At 29.5% G+C, this 20754-nt stretch overlaps 3 protein-coding genes across 4 annotated transcripts in view; 2 read left to right on the forward strand and 1 right to left on the reverse strand.

Annotated features, from left to right (window-relative positions):
- The first annotated feature begins 32 nt into the window (after nt 1–32).
- Nucleotides 33–7162, forward strand: LOC140673462 (uncharacterized). The gene is made up of 19 exons (XM_072906443.1): nt 33–404; nt 523–642; nt 848–965; nt 1053–1317; nt 1413–1523; nt 1644–1734; nt 1870–2006; nt 2117–2249; nt 2337–2381; nt 4484–4597; nt 4811–4960; nt 5106–5225; nt 5377–5494; nt 5566–5830; nt 5919–6029; nt 6141–6231; nt 6364–6500; nt 6614–6746; nt 6836–7162. Exons 1-19 carry the CDS (start codon nt 261–263, stop codon nt 6884–6886), a joined length of 2454 nt encoding a protein of 817 aa, XP_072762544.1. The 5' UTR covers nt 33–260; the 3' UTR covers nt 6887–7162.
- Nucleotides 7163–8411: 1249 nt separating this feature from the next.
- LOC140672982 (odorant receptor 9a-like) lies at nt 8412–10736 on the forward strand. Of its 2 annotated transcripts, XM_072905511.1 has the most exons (9): nt 8412–8582; nt 8707–8826; nt 9098–9215; nt 9288–9552; nt 9638–9754; nt 9859–9949; nt 10072–10208; nt 10326–10458; nt 10567–10736. In XM_072905511.1, exons 1-9 carry the CDS (start codon nt 8439–8441, stop codon nt 10615–10617), a joined length of 1176 nt encoding a protein of 391 aa, XP_072761612.1. In that variant the 5' UTR covers nt 8412–8438; the 3' UTR covers nt 10618–10736. The 2 variants fall into 2 exon arrangements, with proteins under 2 accessions (XP_072761612.1, XP_072761613.1); XM_072905512.1 differs by lacking the exon at nt 8707–8826.
- A 4806-nt stretch (nt 10737–15542) lies between these two features.
- Nucleotides 15543–20754, reverse strand: part of LOC140672987 (uncharacterized) — a 49006-nt gene continuing 43794 nt past the window's right edge. The window contains exons 19-25 of the mRNA XM_072905523.1: nt 19800–20004; nt 18374–18632; nt 18046–18160; nt 17821–17943; nt 17583–17737; nt 17381–17460; nt 15543–17243 (exon numbers count right to left, since the gene is read on the reverse strand). Coding sequence (XP_072761624.1) covers nt 17075–17243; nt 17381–17460; nt 17583–17737; nt 17821–17943; nt 18046–18160; nt 18374–18632; nt 19800–20004 — 1106 coding nt within the window. The 3' untranslated portion in view covers nt 15543–17074. The remainder of the gene's footprint in view (nt 17244–17380; nt 17461–17582; nt 17738–17820; nt 17944–18045; nt 18161–18373; nt 18633–19799; nt 20005–20754) is intronic.

Genomic DNA, 20754 nt, shown 5'->3' on the forward strand with positions numbered 1-20754 from the left:
TTTTGGATTATATAATATAATCGATATGTTTCGCGCGGTAAAACACCACCCCACATCATATTTGACAGGCTTCCATTTACAATCACATGCATTACGAAACGTGACATGTGAGTTTAAAAATGTTGGACAAGTAGTATTTTTCCATATGGGGCACTCTATTCTTTTCCACTGAAATATTTATTTGCTCCTTACATCGAGAAACGAGACGAAAAATATAATTGACTACGCACAGTCGAAGATAAAGTTCCTCTTAGAAAACTATGGAGTGCGTCTGGAAATATTATTATATTATTACGAAAAAAATGCTATTATTGGCTGGCCAGTGGCCTTATCAGAAGAGAAGAGAGAGATTGTTTCGAATGACACTGATATTTTTGACCGAGCTTTCTATACTAGTAACACAGGTTGTTATATCGATTTATGAATTTTTTTTCTATAATTAACGGAATTAAAAAAATTACTTTACTAAAATATAATGTATACAATACGTTAAGTTCTTAAGACTAACAAAGACGTTTCTAGGTGGGAAGATTTATTCAATGTGGCAAAAACTTACAATGTATTTTAACAGGTTTACCAACGTATCTAGTGCATGCTGTGATTATAGTGAAGCTACTCACATGCAAATTTTATAGTAGCAAAGTATGATAAAATAATAATTTATATTATTCACTAATCAAAAAAGAGTTTCTTGAGTTTTTACTGACTATTTCTGATCACAATCTTCTACAGTTACTTATAAATTATATGTAAATATAGTTTTATGAGTTTCTTTCCAATTATTTATCGTGATTATAGCCTTCTACAATGATTATTAAATTAACATAATTTAAAATTTGCACTCTAGATTAAACATCTCACCGATCAATTATATAGCGATTGGCAAAGTTTGAAAAGCCCGAAAGAATATAAAATTATGCAAACGTATGGCGCAAGAGCTAGACTGATTTCTATCATTTATTCCTGTACGGATAAATTGTATTATTCTATTATTTTACATAAATCTAATTTTACATATTTAACAGATGTGATTTGTTTCATTTTTGTTGCAGCATATTATTACGTAGGTTGTCCCATATTTGTATTATTTAGCCTTACACCAAAAATATTAGATGCGGTATTGCCTCTGAACGAATCCCGCCCTGTATTACTACCTCATGAATGCCACTATTTCGTTAATGACGACAGAGAATATTACTATTACATTTTTTTCCATGTATTTATATCTGTATTCATAGTTTTACCGGGACTACTTGCGCACGATTGTATGATCCTGACTTATATCGAGCATGTCTGCGGTATTTTTGCTGTTGCTGGGTAAGAAAAAATCAGTATTTTTTTGTTCTTATAATATTATTTTCATATAATAAGTTTAAAAAGCAAATTTTCATATGTTGTATAAATGCATGTAGATTTCGCCTCGAAAATTTGGCACATAATACCGATATAGAAAATAAAAATATAAATAATGTGTACAATAAAAAAATAGCATTATCTGTTCACGCACATTGGCGAGCTTTAGAGTAAGTATGTAATAATGTATTTTTTTTTTTTTTTCATATGGGTAAGAACAAATTACTAAATGCTTATTGCAGAAAATTCTCAATATATATTTTATAGAAATATTTATTTATCATTTGCAGATTTGCAGAGTTTCTTGAAAATACCTTTTGTGTAACGTTAGTTATCCAAATGTTCATAGTTGTCGTAGCAATGAGTGTCACCCTGTTACAAGTAAGTATTTAATGTTCAAAGTTTATATTGCAATTCAACTTGCGACATTTTCACATTTTGTGAATCAAGTTTATATTACTTACGCTTATAATTACCAAATGAATAACAAATTAAAATATATTTATTATATTTAAGATGGCGGTACAATTAGAAAATATTTTTGAAACGACGAGATATATAGCATTTATTTCTGGTGAATTGATTCATATATTCTTCTTTAGTCTGCAAGGCCAAAGATTGATAGACCACAGTTTAGAAATACATGATAAGATGTGAGATAACGATTACAATTTTAAAATATATACATATAATTTTGCGATTGATCGACAATTAAAATAAAGACGGTAAAAATATTGAAATGCATGTTATAATATTGCTTTAGATATAACTGTTTCTGGTACAAAATACCCGCAAAATCGCAAAGGCTACTTCTAAACATCATGCGAAAAAGCTTACAACCGAATTTTTTGAGTGCCGGCAAGATATACATTTTTTCATTGAAAAGCTTCATGACGGTAAAGAAAAAATTCCTACTAATTTTATAATGTTATAATGTACTTTTTTTATATAATTATTTTTAAAAATTTACTCTTATTTCAAAGGTTATACAATCTTCGGTGTCATATTTTACCGTACTCGCGTCCTTCCAATAATCGACAATTAATTATTATTTAAAAAAATTATTTGTTTAGCAATGTTATTAAAAAACTATACATAAGTTTAAGTATTATTGTTTTAAAAGTAAAGCAAAGTAGAAATCTGAAGATAAAGCAGTGATAGTAAATAGAAGAAGAAAGTAGAAGCAGTGATAGTAAATAAAAGTTAGAAAATAGAAATAAATAATATAAATATATACAGAGCTTATTAATAATGAATCAAATTTTCAAATAATTAAAAGACTCTAAAAAATGTTGTTAAACTATTATACGTAATTTTAAGTATTTTTATTTTAAGGAAAGCCAAACAGATATCCGCAGATAAAGCAGTGATAGTGTTGGAAAATGGAAATAAATGATAAAAAGATAATATTTTAATTATTATTTTAAGTGATGATATATTTTCATATTTCCATCTCTTTTGAAGTAAATTATTATCGTCGCGAAATGAAAAATTTTTAAAATGAAACTTGTATTTGCATCTAGATATATAATATAATATATAGTAATGTTATTAGCAGAACTTAAATTGTAAAAACAAGAGGATCCAAATCGATAACTGGTACAAAAATTCATGAGGTCACAAAAGTTATTTATAACTATGAAAAAGATAGAAGCTTTGTTTTTTTTCAAATTTGTTAATGACCATTTATCTGTTTGGCTTTATTGTGGTAATGAATCGGTTGTTTCAAATATTTTGATACTAATAAGTGTTTATTTCGAATTCTTTTAGAAATATTAGTTTTCAAAATTTATATTTTTTCTTTAAAAAAAATCACATCATATAGCTTCAGTACACACGATAAAATATATAAAATTATCTTAACCATAAGCAATTTGTGCGTAAAAATTGGAAAGAAAACATCCAGTTCAGGAGACTATTTATATTTTGTTAATTCAACTGAATAAAAAGAGTTCTTTTTCTATTGAAAATCTTTTTTTTTATATAGAGAGAATAATACATATCTACAATTCTTTCTATTTTTACATTTGAAAAAGAAAGCTAAAGTCTCCAAAAATTGTTTTCTAAATATATTATCTACCATCAAAATTATTATTTGTAAATTGAAAAAAATGTTACAATTTTTAACTTTTAGTTTCTTCGTTTCGAGAAAATTAATTTAATTATTTGAAATAAATTTATTTATCCATTACAAAATTCAATAATGAATCATTTGCGAATTTAATATTCTCGTATGTATGTATGTAAAAAGTTAAGATCTTATAGATAGCTACATGAATGCAAAGTACAAATACGAAGAATTTTGAAAAATATAGACTAGAGAATCTGCATGAGTAACTACAGCAAAACTTTTTATATGACAAACGTGTCAAGTTTCGCAATAATTTATGTAAAGGAGACCATAAGTGTAAAAAGTAAAGGTAAGTGTTAACACGTCTAAATCAATGTGTTCCAAACAAAGTAGAATAGCATTAAAAAAAGATAAAATATATTTCTAACTCCAATTACATATATATTTGTATTTTGTTTTAAATTTGAAGTTCGAAATTAAAAGGGATATTTACAATGTAAAAGGTGACATTTTGTAGAGGCAGGTCTGACTAAATAATTATGTGAAAGCATTAAAATATGGTTATATTAAAGATAAAGGAAATAAAGATTCTTAATTTTAAAATTAAAAATAAAAATTTGTGAAGATATCGAATTATTAAGACAAAAATGTTTACTTTATTTTTTTCTTTTTTACTTCTTCTTCTTTTATTTAATTTTCTTTTTCATTGTTTTTTTTTAATTCTAACTTTTGTTATTAATGTTATATTTATGTTTTCTAATTTTGAGATTAATGACTGACTAATTGTTATATAATTATACTTAAAAATTATCAATAATATAAGTAATAAAAATAAACAATGTTTTATTTCAACTAATCCCGCTATGTGTCACAGTCAAGAATGGGGCTAAAAGTAACAGTGATCACTTTTTGCAAAACTTATGGTTAGTATATCCTGTATTTATAAATAAAACATTCTTCAGGAGAATATATACGATTCCGAAACCAGGATATAAAATTTGCAAATATATGACTATAGTACAACATAAATTAAATGACATTTTAGTATAAAATGTACAGGAGCTCCTTGCAATGTTACAATCAGGCTTTCCCTACAGATATCGTAGCATTTACATCGAAACTGAATATATGAACGTTAGGACTGTATTTACCGCGGATAATCGATATGTTGCGGTAAGATATCTATTGCTACTACAGGTTGTCATTGCATACAATACATTGCATGCATTACGAAGCGTGACATGTAAAATTAAAGGTTTTCGACATGTAGTATTTTCACATATGGCACTCTATTTTTTCACTAAAATATTTATTCATTTTTTACATCGAAAAACGAGACGAAACATTTAATCGACTATATACCATCGAAGATAAAGTATCGCTCAGAAAACTATGGAGTCTATCTGGAATCATTATTACATTGTTACTAAAAGTATGCTATCATTCATTGGCCAGTGGCCTTATCAGAAAAAAAGAGATAAAGTACTTCGAATGGCTGTAGTGGTCATAATCGAAATTTCTATGTTGATTCCACAGGTTGTTACACTTATTGTTAGTTGTAGATTTTATATTTAATTGTGGAAAATAACATTAATGAATTGTTTGATAAAATGTAATAATAATAACAAAAATCTGTATATAGAATGTGAAACTCTATAATTTATTATTAACGTTTTTCTAGGTGGGAAAATTCATTAAGTGTGGTCAAAACGTGCAATGTATTTTATTAAGTATACCGACGTATCTATTGTTTACTATAATTATGGTGAAGCTACTCACGTGCCAATTTAATAGCAACAAAGTACGATAATACAGAAATTTATATTATATATATGTACGTTAATTGAAAAACAATATCACGAGTTTCTATTTTATGATCACTCTTTGTCATCACACAGTCTTTTACAATAATTATTAAATTATTTAAGAAAAGTTTAATCTTTGCACTCTAGATAAAATATCTCACTGATCAATTATATATCGACTGGAAAAATTTAGAAAGCCCAGAAGAATACGAAATTATGAAAACATATGCAACGAAAGCAAGATCCTTTTCTTTGGTTTATTCCTGTAAGTATAAATTACTCTATTCGAAATTTTCATATAACGGATGGTAAACAATTTGTTTCATTTTGTTGCAGCGTATTATCTCATATGTGTTCCCTTGTTTGTATTAATTAGCCTCACACCACAAATATTAGATATCGTGTTGCCTCTCAACGAATCCCGTCCTATATTAATGCCGAGCGAATGTCACTATTTCGTTAAGGACGACAGAGACTATTTCTATTACATTTTTTTTCACACACTTATATCTGTAATAATAATTATAACGGCTCTTATTGCGCACGATTGTGTGATCTTTACTTACATCGAGCATGTCTGCGGTATTTTTGCTGTAACTGGGTAAGAAAAATTTCTATTTTTTTCTTGTTATTTTAATATAATATAAGATTAAAAAACAAAGTATAACATAGCGCTTAAATTCATGTAGATTTCGTCTTAAAAACTTGACATATAATACCGACATTAAAAATAATAATATAGATAATGTATACAATCGAAAAATAGCATTATCTGTTCACGCACATTGGCGAGCTTTACAGTAAGTGTGTAATGACATACACGTATTTTTATATATGTGCGGATAAACGAATAAATGTTTATTAAATAAAACTCTCAATATACATTTCATAGAAATATTTATTTGTCATAGATTTGCGGAGTTTCTTGAAAATACTTTCTCTGTAGCTTTAATTATACAAATGTTCATAGTTATCGTAGCACTGAGTGTCGTCTTGCTGCAAGTACATGCTTAATTTTTAAGAGTATTGTTTGTATAATTCAACTTACGAAAATATTTTGAGAGTCAAATTATTATTTTTATTTATAAAATTTTCCGACAAGTAAGAAGTTAAAATATGTTTATTGTATTCGAGATGACGGTACAATTAGAGAACATTATTGAAACGACGAGATACGCCGGATTTGTTTTTGGTCAATTGATTCATATATTCTGCTTCAGTCTGCAAGGTCAAAGATTGATGGACCACAGCTTAGAAATACACGACAAGATGTGAGATAAGGATTCCAATTTTAAAATATATACATGTATAATAATTCCGCGATTGATTAATAATTAAAATAAAGAAGGAAATTGTTGAAATGTGTAATGTTGTAACATTGTAGATATAACTGCATCTGGTACAAAATACCCGCTAAATCGCAAAGAATGCTTCTAAACATCATGAGAAGAAGCTTGCAACCGAATTTTTTGACCGCCGGCAAGATATACATTTTTTCCCTGAAAAGCTTCATGACGGTAAAGAAAAAAAATTCCACTAATAACGTAGTGTTATAACGTATAAACTTTTATACAATTATTTAAAAAATTTTACTCTTATTTCAAAGGTTATTCAATCTTCAGTGTCATATTTTACCGTACTCGCGTCCTTCCAGTAATCAATGGTCGATAAATTGAGATAGAAATTCTGCACAAGGGCATAATATAATGTTACGGTAACAGATTATCGCATTGGAAATAGTAATGTCTTTCTAAAAAAAATCCATCTTTAATTTTCATTTAAAAGAATTATTTCTTGTTAGCCACGCTGTTATAAAATATGTATTACATATAATTTAAGTACGTTTGTCTTCATTAAACAGATGTCAGCTGCTAAAGCAATGATAAGGAAAAATAGAAATAAATAATAAAAAAGTTCAAATTTTTTTTAATTGTTAGTTTAAATGTTCTGATATACTCATATGGCTATCTGTTTTGAAGTAAATTATTATCATCGTGAATTAATAAATCGTCAATGTACATTAAATTGTACATATTTTTGTCTAAAGTATGTAATATATAGTAATGTTATTTTAATGAAAATTAAAATGTAAAAACAAATTGATTCGAATCGATAAATAGTATAAAGTGATCATGAGATCACAAAAGTTAATTATAGCTGGAAATAAGGAAAGTTTTTTTTCTTTGATCAAATTTTTTTATAACCGTTTATCTGTGTGGCTTCATTATAGTAAAGAATCTATTTTTTTTTAAATATTGTGATACTAATACGTGTTTATTTCAAATTCTTTTAGAAATATTAGCTTCCAAAATTCATATTTTTTTCTTTAAAAAGCTTCAGCACACACGATAAAATATATAAAATTATCCATAGATATAGTATATATCTATGGATAATTTTATAAATTTTTTTATTGCAAATACATGCAGTTCCAGAGTGTCTACTCAAATTTTGTAAAAAAAAAATTCTCTGAAAATTTCCTCATTTCCCAGGTATTTTTGTTCAAATTTCCAAATAAAGAGAACACTATTTTCAAAATTTTTTAATACAACTTTCTAAAATAAATAAAATAAAGTTTTATTACATACATTTTCAAATTACACGAAATATGCTAGGTGATAATTGCGACAAAAAATTAATTCCGCAAATAATACGTAATAAATTATACCTGCTTGTAATTCACTTATCCATTTCAAAATCCAACACAATAAATCATTTGATTTTAATATATTCTCTATATATAAAAAGTTAAGATCGTATCGTCACACGAGTGCAAAGTGCGAATGCGAAATATTTTTAAAAATACAACAGACAACATGTATACGTAATAAAACATGGAAATTATTTATATGACAATTGATGTGTCATGTTTCGTAATATTCTATACATAGACATCGGAGTATTTACACCAAACCATGAAATATAGGATTAGTACACTAGATCTAAACGTACTCTTGGATTATTATAAAATCGATACCTGCACGCGATAAGACATCATCTCTACCATTTGACAGGCTGTAATTGACAATCGTATTGCGTGCATTAAGAAGCATGACACGTGAGTTTAAAGATTTTTGACATGTATTTTCATATATGGCACTCTAGACTTTTTCACTGAAATATTTATTTGTTCTTTACACGTTCGGAGAACAAGACAAAAAATTTAGTTGACTACGTGCCATTGAGAACACAGTATCGTTCACAAAACTATGGAATCCGTTTGGAATTATTATTACAGCATTACGAAAAGAATGTTATTATTGGTTGGTCAGTGGCCTTATCAGAAGCAAAAAGACAGATTGCTCCGAATGACTTTGGTGACAATGACTGAACTTTCTGTAATGGTGCCACAGGTATTTATTTACAACATATTTTATCAATCATCACTAAAATAGAATTAAAAAGTTATTTGATTAAAATACAATAAATGTAACGTAATTGTCCAGCTCTATAATATTGTACAATATAATGTTTTAGATTGGCAAATTTATTCAATGTGATAAAAACCTGCATTGTATTTTTATGATACTACCGACATATCTATTGCACGTTGTAATGTTAGTGAAGCTATACACGTGTCAATTTAATAGTGGCAAAGTATTATATATATATGAATATTTTTAAAATGTATTATTCAAAAAAATGTTTTCTATATTAAATTTTTATCTATATTTAGATGTTTATTTAGTTTTCCATATTTAAATATTTTTTATATTAATTATTAAAAATTTTTATTACATTATTTTTTTTTTAATTTAAAGAAAAAAAATTAAGAAAATTGTACCACATTATTTGTCATGCTCATAACATTTTTGCAATTATCGTTAAATTATTTAAAATTTGATATCCGTACAAACTATTTTTGTAGATTAAAGATCTCACTAATCAATTGTATAGCCATTGGAAAAGTTTGCAAAGCCCTGAAGAATACGAAATTATGAAAACGTACGCAGCAAAAGCGAGATTGTTTTCTTTAATATATTCATGTAATGATAAATCTATTATTATTGTACATATAACGAAAACAAAAAGATTTTAATTTGCTTTAATTATTGCAGCTTATTATGTCATATGTTGTCCTATGTTTGTATTAATTAGCCTCACACCGCAAATATTAGATATCGTGTTGCCACTCAACGAATCTCGCCCTATAATATTGCCTTACGAAGCTCATTATTTCGTCCACGATGACAGAGAATACTTTTATTACATTTTCTTCCACGCTCTTATAGCTATAATAATAATTATAACGGGTATACTCGCGCATGACTGTATGGTTCTGACTTACGTCGAACATGTATGCAGCATCTTCGCTGTAGCTGGGTAAAGATGTATATTAGTATTTGTTATATATTGTTTTTGTATAATAAATTTCGGCAAAAATTTAAAAGTGTCTAAATGTTTGCAGATTTCGTTTTGAAAACTTGGCATATAATAAAAATACACACTTGATAAATAATGATCTAATTAATATGTACAATCAAAAAATAACTACCTCTGTGCATGCACACTGGCAAGCCTTACAGTAAGTGTATATATTTATATATCTAGAAAATGAATATAAAAAAATAAATGCTAATTATGTGAGAAAGGAATTTTTAATATATATTCCTTTTCTAACATTTATAGATTCGCGGAGCTTTTAGAAAATACTTTCTCTATAACTTTTGCCATACAAATAGCGATAGTTACTATAGCGATGAGTATTAGTTTGCTGCAAGTACGTGCTTATTTGATAATATTATTATAATTAAGCGACATTTATATTTAAAAAATAGAAATACTATTCCTTTTAATTAACGTAAAAGTGTGAAAGATTAACATATATTTATCGCGTTTGAGATGGCAGTTCAATTAGATGACACTCTGGAAACGATGAGGTATACGGCATTTGTTGTTGGTCAATTAATTCATTTATTTTGCTTTAGTCTGCAAGGTCAACGATTGATAGATCACAGTTTACGAATGCACGATAAGATGTAAGATGATAATTTCAATTTTATCATCTATAGTATATATAATATATCAGTATGCAATCACGATTAAATTAAAAAAATTGATTGTCGAAATGTACATGTATTGTTACAATATTGCAGATATAATTGCTTATGGTACAATATACCAGTGAAATCGCAAAAGTTGCTCCTAAATGTAATGAACAGGAGCTTGCAACCGAATATTTTGAGTGCTGGAGGAATTTATATTTTTTCCTTGAAAAGTTTTACTACGGTAAAGAAGGAAAATAGGTTTTCATGAATATTTTATAATCTTCGTATACAGTATATGATAATGTGTTTTTTTAAAAGTTCTTTTAAAAACATTTGCTCTTTTTTAAAGGTTCTACAATCTTCGGTATCGTATTTTATGGTTCTCGCATCCTTCCAATAATTCAAAATGATCAATATTCAAATAGTATTTATGTACAAGTACAATATTATGATAATAGATTATTGCATTTAACATAATGTGTATACGTATTTTTAATTTTCACTTAAAAGAATTATATCTTATTAGCCACGCTGTTAAAATATTACATATAATTTTATATTTTAAAGTATTCTCATTTTATAAATAAAGTCAAACAGATATCCATGATTAAAGCTGTGATAGTACTGGAAATAAAAATAAATATTAAGAAAGCTTATATATTTTAATTATTAATATAAATATGCTAATATGTCTAGCTGTCTTAAAGTAAATTATTATCGTCGCGATTTGTCAAATTTTAAATGTATACTTGTATAGTTGCATCTATAATACATAATATGTACTAATATCATTACTGCCAATTAAAATATAAAAATAAGTGGATTTGAATTGATAAAGAAAGTATCCATGAGATCACAAAACCTAGTTATTTATAACTGGGAATAATAAAAGTCCTTTGATCAAATTTTTTAATGATCGTCTTTCTGTTTGATTTCACTAATGGTAAAAAAATCAGTTGTCGCAAATATTGTGATATATTATATGTACTTCTTGAAAATTCTTTTAAAAATATTAGCTTCACAATTTGTCATTAAAAAGTTTGAGTTATATACATGGTAAAATGTATAAAAAATTATCCACAAATATAGTAATTATAGAAATTATGCAATTTTATCTTAATCATAAGCAGATAACGTTTCAAAAGCCTGTTTATGTGAAATAAACTAAATGAATAGAGAGATCTTTTTCTATAAATATCTATAATTCTCTCTATTTTTGCATTTGAAAAATGAAGCTAGACTCTCCAATTTTTTTTTAAATATATTTTATCAAAAATTATCATTTAAAAGTAGAAAAAAAATTTTAGAACTTTTAACTTTTATTTTTTCCATTTTGAAAGATAATTACTTGACTTTACTTGAATTTACATTCTCTTATCAATTTCAAAACCTAAAATCATTTAATTTTAATATATTCTCGTATAAAAAATTAAGATTGTATCGCCATACAAATGCGAAATATTTTTAAAAATATACAACAGAGTACTCTTTATGTAAATACAGCATGGAAATTATTATATGGCAATTGATGTGTCATGTTTCGCAATAATCTTATGCACAGACATTGGAGCATATACCCTAAACCACGAAATATAGATATTTATATTAAATATATAATTAAAACACTGATTTCCTTGGATATTATAAAATTGATATGTCTTGCACGATAAGACATCATCTCTACCATTTGACAGGATGTGATTGACCATGACATTGTATTAAGAAACATGACACGTGAGTTTAAAGATTTTTCACGTGTATTTTCACACGTGACATTAAAATATTTATTTGTTCCTTACATCGGAAAATAAGATTAAAAAATTTAATCAGTTGATTAAATTTTTTGTAGTTACACGCCATCGGGAACATAGTGTTGTTTACAAAACTATAGAATCCGTTTGAAATTATTATTATACAGCATTACGAAAAGAATACTATTATTAGCTGATCAATGACCTTATCAGAGACAGATTGTTCCGAATGACTTTAGTGACAATGACTGAATTTTCTGTGATGGTGCCCATCAATAATCGTTAAAGTAGAATTAAGAAATTATTAGATTAAAATACAATAAATATAACATAAATGTTGGCGAGCTCTATAATATAATGTTTTAAATTGGTAAATTTCATTCAATGTAATAAAGCCCTGCATTGTATTTTTATGATAATACTGGGATATTGTAATCCTGGTTAAGTTATACACGTGCCAATTTAATAGTGGCAAAGTACGATAATAAAAATATTTTTAATATATATTGTTCAAAAAATGTTTATATAAATTTAAATTTTATCTATATTTATAATTAGATGTTTATTTAGTTTTCTACATTTAAATACTTGCTATATTAATTTAAACAAAATTTATTATATTATTTTTTTTTAATTTTTAAAAACATTTAAAAAAAGTTTTATTATATTATTTTTCACACTTATAACATTTGTTATATTATAATAGTTACCGTTAAATTATTTGAAATTTTATATCTATACAAACTATATTTTTCTAGATTAAAGAGCTTACTGATCAGTTGTATAGCCGTTGGAAAAATTTGGAAAGCTCGGAAGGGTACGAAATTATAAAAGGTAAATATTAATTAATAAATACTACGACAGGAGATTCCCAATATATGATATTTTCAATATGTAATATTTATAGTTTGCGGAATTTAAAAAAAATACTTTCTCTATAATTTTTACCACATAACTAGCGATAGTTATTATAGCTATAAGTATTAGTTTGCTGCAAATACGTGATTATTTAATAATATTATTGTAATTAAACGTGCGCGCTTAAAAAATAGAGTTACTCACATTTTTTAAATTAACGGAGTATGAAAAATTAATATATTTATCGCGTTCAAGATGACAATCCATATATTTAGATGACACTCTGGAAACGATGAGGTGTATGGGATTTGTTGTTGGTAAATTGATTGATTTATTTATTTTACTTCAATCTGCAAGCCAACGATTGATAGACCATAGTTTACGAATGCACGATAAGATATAAGATGACAATTTCAATTCTATCATCTATAGTTGATCTACAAGTACATGCGATCAAATTAAAGAAACTGATTGTTGAAATATATATCGTTACAATATTGCAAATATAATTGCTCTTGGTACAATATACTTGTGAAATCATAATAAAGGTTGCTTCTAACCATGAGGAGTTTGCAATCGAATATTTTGGGCGAGGAATTTCAGACGAATTTATATTTTTCCTTGAAAAGTTTCACTACGTAAAGAATAGGTTTTCATAAATATTCTATAATCTTCATGTATAAAATAATATAACAAATATAATACAATATATATATTTCTTTAAAAAATTCTTTTAAAAACATTAGCCTTTATTTTAATGATTCTACAATCTTCGGTATCATATTTTATAGTACTCGCATCCTTCCCAATAGTCAAAATAACCAATATTATATTCAAATAATATTTATGTTCAAGCATAGTATTACCATAATAGATTATTGCATTTAAAATAATATGCATACGTACCTTTAAATCTCATTTTAAAAAATTACCTTGTTATCCGCGCGCTATCGAATAAATATTACGCATACGTTTGAATTTTTCAAGCTGAACAGATGTTGGTGAATAAAAAAATTTGCATATGGGAAACAGTAGTAAGAAAGGTAATATTTTGATTTGAAATATATAATCATATTTTTGCTCTATCATGAGGTAAGTTATTATCGCGAACTGATAGATTTTTAGTAATGGACTAGGTTTTATTTATATCTAGGGTATATATAATACATAGTAATATTATTAGAACACGAGTTCAAGATGTGAAAACAAATAAAATTAAATTGTTAACTGATAAGACATTCGAAAGAAAATTAATCAAAAATATTCATTATATATTTTTATGGACGATTATCTGTTATATGTTAAATCACGTAAGGATAATATGACACTAGTCAGTGAGTTCTATCATTAATAGACTAAAATTGTCAAAGTTAAATTAAAATAAAAGAATAAATCTTAAGGCATTTGATAGCTTACTCACTTATATAAATACAATTTTTTTCTCCATACAGAGCGAAATTTGTATCGTGAAAAATATATATATATATAGCTTTCTTCAAAAATGTTATACTAATAAAAAAAGAGTTATATTACAGCATCGACGCATACTATGTATGTATGTCACTGTTATACATAGGATATCCTAAGAATTTTAGAACACCGTCAATTCTTTTGATGAACGAGAAGAAAGGCTGGCTAACAGAATTAACAATCTCCCCTGCTCTCGTAACATGTTAAACTTGTTGAACTGTGTAAGTCTTAGGATTTAATAGGATATGTACGTGGATATATTACGCGCAAAATTGCGTGACACGCAAGACGCAATGTGTCTTGACGCATGTAAACAGCTCATATCTTTATCGCACATTTAACGATACATTTAGACTGGATTATAGACTCCAGGCTTCTTTGAATTATCAGGAAAGAAAATTTGTTTGTTCTTACAATCATTCGGTAACAATATGTTCGATAAAATATTAATTATTAAAAATTTTTAATTCGATAGAAATATAGATAAAATATTAAAATAAAATTTTCATTTTTAGACCTCAAACTTTTTCTGTCTCTTGGAAAAGGAAAAAAGTCCTCAAGTTAAATGTGCCCTAAAGATACGGAACGAAGAAAAGAGGGACGATCTTCCTGTTCCACTAGCTCCTTTCGAAGGTAACAAAATGACATCCTACCACACTCGAATCATATTATCGGATACATTTCGGCGTCTGTATAATGCCCTTGTCACATTACATCTCTTTCTTTATATTTCTCTAGAATTATTGTAATAATAGTATTGTCTGATTTTCGACTGCGTTCGTTTCCTGTTATTCTAGCGCTTATATATAGGCAATCGTATGTAATGGTGAAATATTAGAAAAAATCGCACTTTAATACGATTTGGATAATCACTGTTAACGGTCCTTTTTTTTTTTTTTTTTTCACCTCGAGAGGAAACGGGTAATTCCTTCCTCGTTCGATGATTTGCATGTTTATAGTTGTTTGTAGTATGTAATATGTATATACATATCTTTGTTACATGCTGCGTGCGTGTGATAACGTTGCGTCCGATATTCGCTAATTATATTCGTGTGGTATATGGTATCTTTATATATATATATATATATATGTATTATATATTATCGTGCGTTACACAGTATATAGGATATCTCTGTATGCGCATATGTATATGTATATATATAGATGTTATGTATATAGATATATATCTACTCTATATGTTGTATATTTATATATAACTCTCTGTGGGTACAAATAATGTTTACAAAAATATTAATTTGGGTAGGCAAACTTTCAATTATAAGTCCGTTAGTCTCGAAATATGAATCCAACAATAACAGTGACCGATTTTATCTACAGTATACGAAATCATAGGGAAACCGCCGTCTCTCTTTAATTCAACCTAAGTCTCCGCGCGTGGATGCTAATTCTTGCCCCTCGGAAAAAAACAGCCGTCCTAAAACCTCAAATTATATTATCCGCTATCTCGGATATTTTGAAACTCTTCGATGTCGTATTTTCTCTCTCTACGCTTCTTTCTTTTCGATGATACTACGTCTCGACACGTCGCAAAATTTGCCGGACGTCAACCTGACAATATCTTTCTGGATAGCGGAAAGCGCGTTTGCCAGGAACAGCAACAGCAATAACTTATTTAAAATTGTTATCGTACACTACTTACAAACTCTACTTACAAACTCGCGTTATCCTAGCGGACTATCTTGCTAAATCTTTTGGTAAATCCGACGCCAAAAAGGGCTCTGACACGATCAGTGATTAATTCTGGTATTTTAATTATTCAATAAGATCATTTGATTGTGGGAGGATCATATCAAACTGTCGATATCTGACATTAGATGCGAGAAATGATACATACTTGTCAATATATATTTCGGATGCTTCAGCAATAATAATTCTGATCGTATGAGAGCTCCATTACGGCTCACCACAAACACACTGACATTTCTAATATTATATATCTTAATTGCGTTATTGATAATTTCAATAATCATCGTTAGATCCAAAAAGGAAGACTCGTGTGACGTTCTTTATTTTTCACTGTAAACGCTTAACCCTCTCGCTTTTCGAATTATTCATCGTTCAAAGCGATAAGAATATCACCCACGTAATATATGATTTTTTATTTAATCATATTCGCCGAATTCGGAAAGTACTTTTATGCGATGCAGGCACGATCGCATAGAGTTAATTAGACGTTGCATTCGTTGTATTGGTAACATTTTGCGAATATAATTATACCGTATATTATATAAATTTTTTTGCGCAAATTATCATAAAATTATTATCATAAATTTGTTGCATTCTTGAAAAATGGGATCAAACGAAACACACTATTCATCAAATATTATTATATAAAATATAAACATGAATATGATTAAAACTTAATTATTAAGTTATAAAAGAGGGAGCGACGGTTATTAAAATTTCTTGATAAAATATGCGTCTGAAATAAAATTGCAAACGCACGAAATAAAATATAGACGAAACAATAATCATAATTGACACACTTATTTACTTACTGCAACGTAGTTAAGCTAAAAAAAGAAAGTCAAAAATTCGGGAGAAATCTTTGTCGATCGTATCGAGGACTTGTGAAAACTTTCGACTCGCCGACGTCGCAATCGGGGATGCTGAGGGCGTTTATATTGTCGGCAACGATCGGGTTAAACGCCGCGAAATTCGCTGTCTACCTTAACGATTTCGTCTAATGCTTTGGTGAATATTATCCTGGGTCTTGATACGCCGCCCGGCGCCCAAGTCCCGGATCGTCGGCCTTCCTCACAATCTCTCCACGTAATTTCCGGGGAAGGTGCCGAAGTAGCCGGTTCTCTGACTGGAACCGACGTACCATCCGTCGTCGCATTTTTCCATAACATACACCGTGTCCCCCTCTTTCAGCTCTAGCTCATCGTCGTTCTGCGGCTTGTAGTTGTACAACGCTCGATACCTTTGCAAGAAGCAATATATAATAAATGTACAAGTTTCACAGTATTATTTTAATCAATGCGTACGTAAATGAAATTCTATAAGGTGACAAAATGTTAAAGTTTCACTGAATTAAATACGAATAAATCACAGACTTACGGGATTGGTTCCGAATGCGTGTCAATGTGCAACGTTTCGCTGAGTTGCGATATATGCAACTTGCTCCCTCCCATACGTGGCTATAAAAGAGATCGTATTCTGTTACTCGTATATATTTTAACGGCCTCTCACTTTATATTAGAACAACAACGTTTCCATTGAGACTATAGTATATAATGAAGCGATATCGCGAGACGGTTACCAGTGAATTGTAATGGGGCTGGGTTGTGTTGATATTGACCGGGATGGACGGCACGTAATGATGGGGTCCCATACTCAGTTTCCCTCCGGACGAGCCGTTCGCTAAGAGACTATGCGCCGCCGGAGACGCGACCGGTTTGTTCTGAATCGGTGTCTCTGAAAAATAAAAATTTCCGTGTGAATTTTGTCGTATAATTTACTCGATATCGCGATGCTTTTTGTCGTATTCCGCGAATTACCTGATCGATGTCCGGGTTCCACGATTACGTCAACGTAGGAGATCGGGAATATTCCCTTCCTGTTTCCTATACGCCCTTCGTACCAATTTTCATCGACTCTTCTCGTCAAGACCACCAATTCGCCTGTAAACAAATATCGTATAATAATTCGCGCGCATACAGTTTTACCTAAAAATGAATTAAAAAAAAAAAAAAAAAAAAAAAAAATTCTCTCGATTTGCTCACCTTTCGCTAAAGACAATTCGAGATTAGTCTGGGCAATAAAGTTGAATTTGGCCCGTGCCTGTCCTTCGTGAGCCTTCTTCGGTGTCGTTCGCATCGTACCGTCATACGGTAGAATCTGCATAAACATTTCAATTTATATAATTATATAAATTATTACAATTGTAATTATAATTATAATTATATAACTATATTATTATTATAATTATTATTTTATTTATTATATTTATATAATTTATATAGTGTGAAAAACCGATATAATCACGCGAATGCGCTCTCAATTTTTTTTCTCACTTCGTCACTACACTTTTAAAATCTGAGCGGATTTTACCTCGACATAATTTGAAGGAAACAGTCCGATCATCGCATTGTATTCTCCTTCGTACCAGTTCTTGTCAACTTGCCGTCGAACAAATATGATGTCGCCGCGACGGAAAGTCAATTCCCGCGACGACTGCCCGACAAAGTTGTAGAGCGCCCGCGCGACCAAACGTGGTTCCGGTGTTTGATCTTGGGACCGACTTCGCTGGCTCAGATCGTCCACAAAGTCGTCGTAGCGATTCAGAGGTATGGGCGACTTCTGCGAGGGTCTGAAATTGTTGAAACTTTTGAGATCAGACTATTTCTCCAACTGCGGATTGTCTTTTCTGTTTGCTCCGAGCAAATCCATCTCATTTCCCGATGATTATCGAGTATTTGCGAATGTGCAAGAGATTTCGCAGAAATGTAGATTTTATTCTTTCTTTTCCATATTTTTTTTTCTCTTTTTCTCAACAGAGTTTCTAGTTCTGTATCCTTTATCGGAATTTATAATAAACGGTCGATATTTTACAGTCAGATAATTGATACTTTTAGTTTTTAAAATTATGATAGAATTTTATCCGCTTTCTTTCAAAGTAACCGAGACTTTCTACTACCTCAAATATTCAAGAATAGAAGAGGGGCATTATTTCTTTGGAGGGGGAAAAAACGTTGATGGAATCTCTCTCTCTCTCTCTCTCTCTCTTTCTCGATTTCTTTACCTACTCGTGCTCACCTACTCGTTCATTGTGACGCCCGCGTAAAATAGCTCACGACGCACGACGCGTTACGCAACGCCCGTTGAATAGCAGGAAGTATTTACAAACTAACGACAGGCTTACAATGCCCCATGTTATAAACATCATCTTTTAAATATTATTAATTATTTATTATTTTATTAAAATTAACTTTTTATTACCTTATTAAAATTAATCCTTACTCCGTACTACTGTTATTTTTGCCATCCTCAAACCTTATAATATCAACGTATATTCGACGCGTTTATCAATTAATAAGTGTTAAAAAAAATCTGAGATTTATATACCCTCTTTGAGCTTTCTCAATAAAGATTAAAATAATAAATACGAAAAATAATTTGCTATACATATATATAAGCAAATTATTTTTCATATTTACAATATAAATATATTATTTTATGATCATTTGTTTTTGGAAATTGCACAGACAAAAACGACTCAGTAAGAGTTAATTATTTATTATGTTGCATCGGAAAGAATGCTGTGAGAATCTTTGCACAATCTTTATGTGTAAAACTAAAAAAAAAAAGTTTCGCTTTTTTATTTTTTAAATATACAATTTTTCCAGAAAAAAAAAAAAAAAAAAAACAAGAGATTAATAAAGAAGGCCTCAGTTCGGACTTTCACTCGCGATTTGTCGGATTAAAAAGAGAGAAAAAAAAAATAATTATAAGAGCAGAGAGATTCTTTGTTACTTACATAAAGTTATCCGTGTGCCTGCGGGAGTCGATGTCGTGCAACTCCTGGAGATACTTGCGACGACGCTCCTCCTGGTAGACGCGCCGCATATTCTCCGCGCTTCGACGCGCGAGTTCCTCCTCGCTCAGCGGTTCCTTGGCCTCTGTACGCACCGGCGAGCGATAGTGAATCGTCACCTCACCCTCCACATAACGCCTCGGTGATTCTGCATTAAACAAGAGACTCTTTCATCGGTATCGATCGACCGCGAGTATTTTTTTTTTTTTCTTTTTCGGAGACACTGAATATATACAATATATATTTGCGCGATTGATTAAATTATACATATTTTCGTGTATGTAATATGTCATTTTTAATTAAATTGTTCTACTGATACGAGCGTCCAAACACGTGTCGTTTTATCGAGTTATTAATCACGTCGTCATCCGATGCTGTCCCTATTGGGGACCCTTATCATTATTAAAAGTGACGATGGCATACATTTGTCATCGGTGAAAGATCCGTTTCTCGCGAAATCCGGAAATCGAATATTAAATATCGATCGCCGCGACTGCGTAGATAATTATTCTCGTTAACGCGATCGCGATTTTAACGGGATCATTCGAGAGATTTCCCGGATACGATTGCGATGTACTCGCGATCTCCGACAGAGTTACTGGAGCATGCGAACGTCGTATCATCCGCGCGTCAGATCAGATTTTACGGAGAAATATTGAATCATAGAACAAACGTGAGAGACGGCGAGTCGACCCACTTCGAGGGCCGGTCGGTCGATTGTTTAGCTCATTCCCCGCTAGAACATACGGCTTCTTCTGGAGTGAAGAGAAATGATATTTAAGCCGCGGTCATCGACCAGTGAGAGATAAAAACGCAGAAGACACGGTCTTCTCCCTCAACATAATTTTACATAACGCTTGATTACATTTGATTACGCGCACGTGACTTGGCATGGATA

This window comes from Anoplolepis gracilipes, chromosome 14 (genome assembly GCF_047496725.1).
Source record: "Anoplolepis gracilipes chromosome 14, ASM4749672v1, whole genome shotgun sequence".
Taxonomy (NCBI): Eukaryota; Metazoa; Arthropoda; class Insecta; order Hymenoptera; family Formicidae; genus Anoplolepis; species Anoplolepis gracilipes.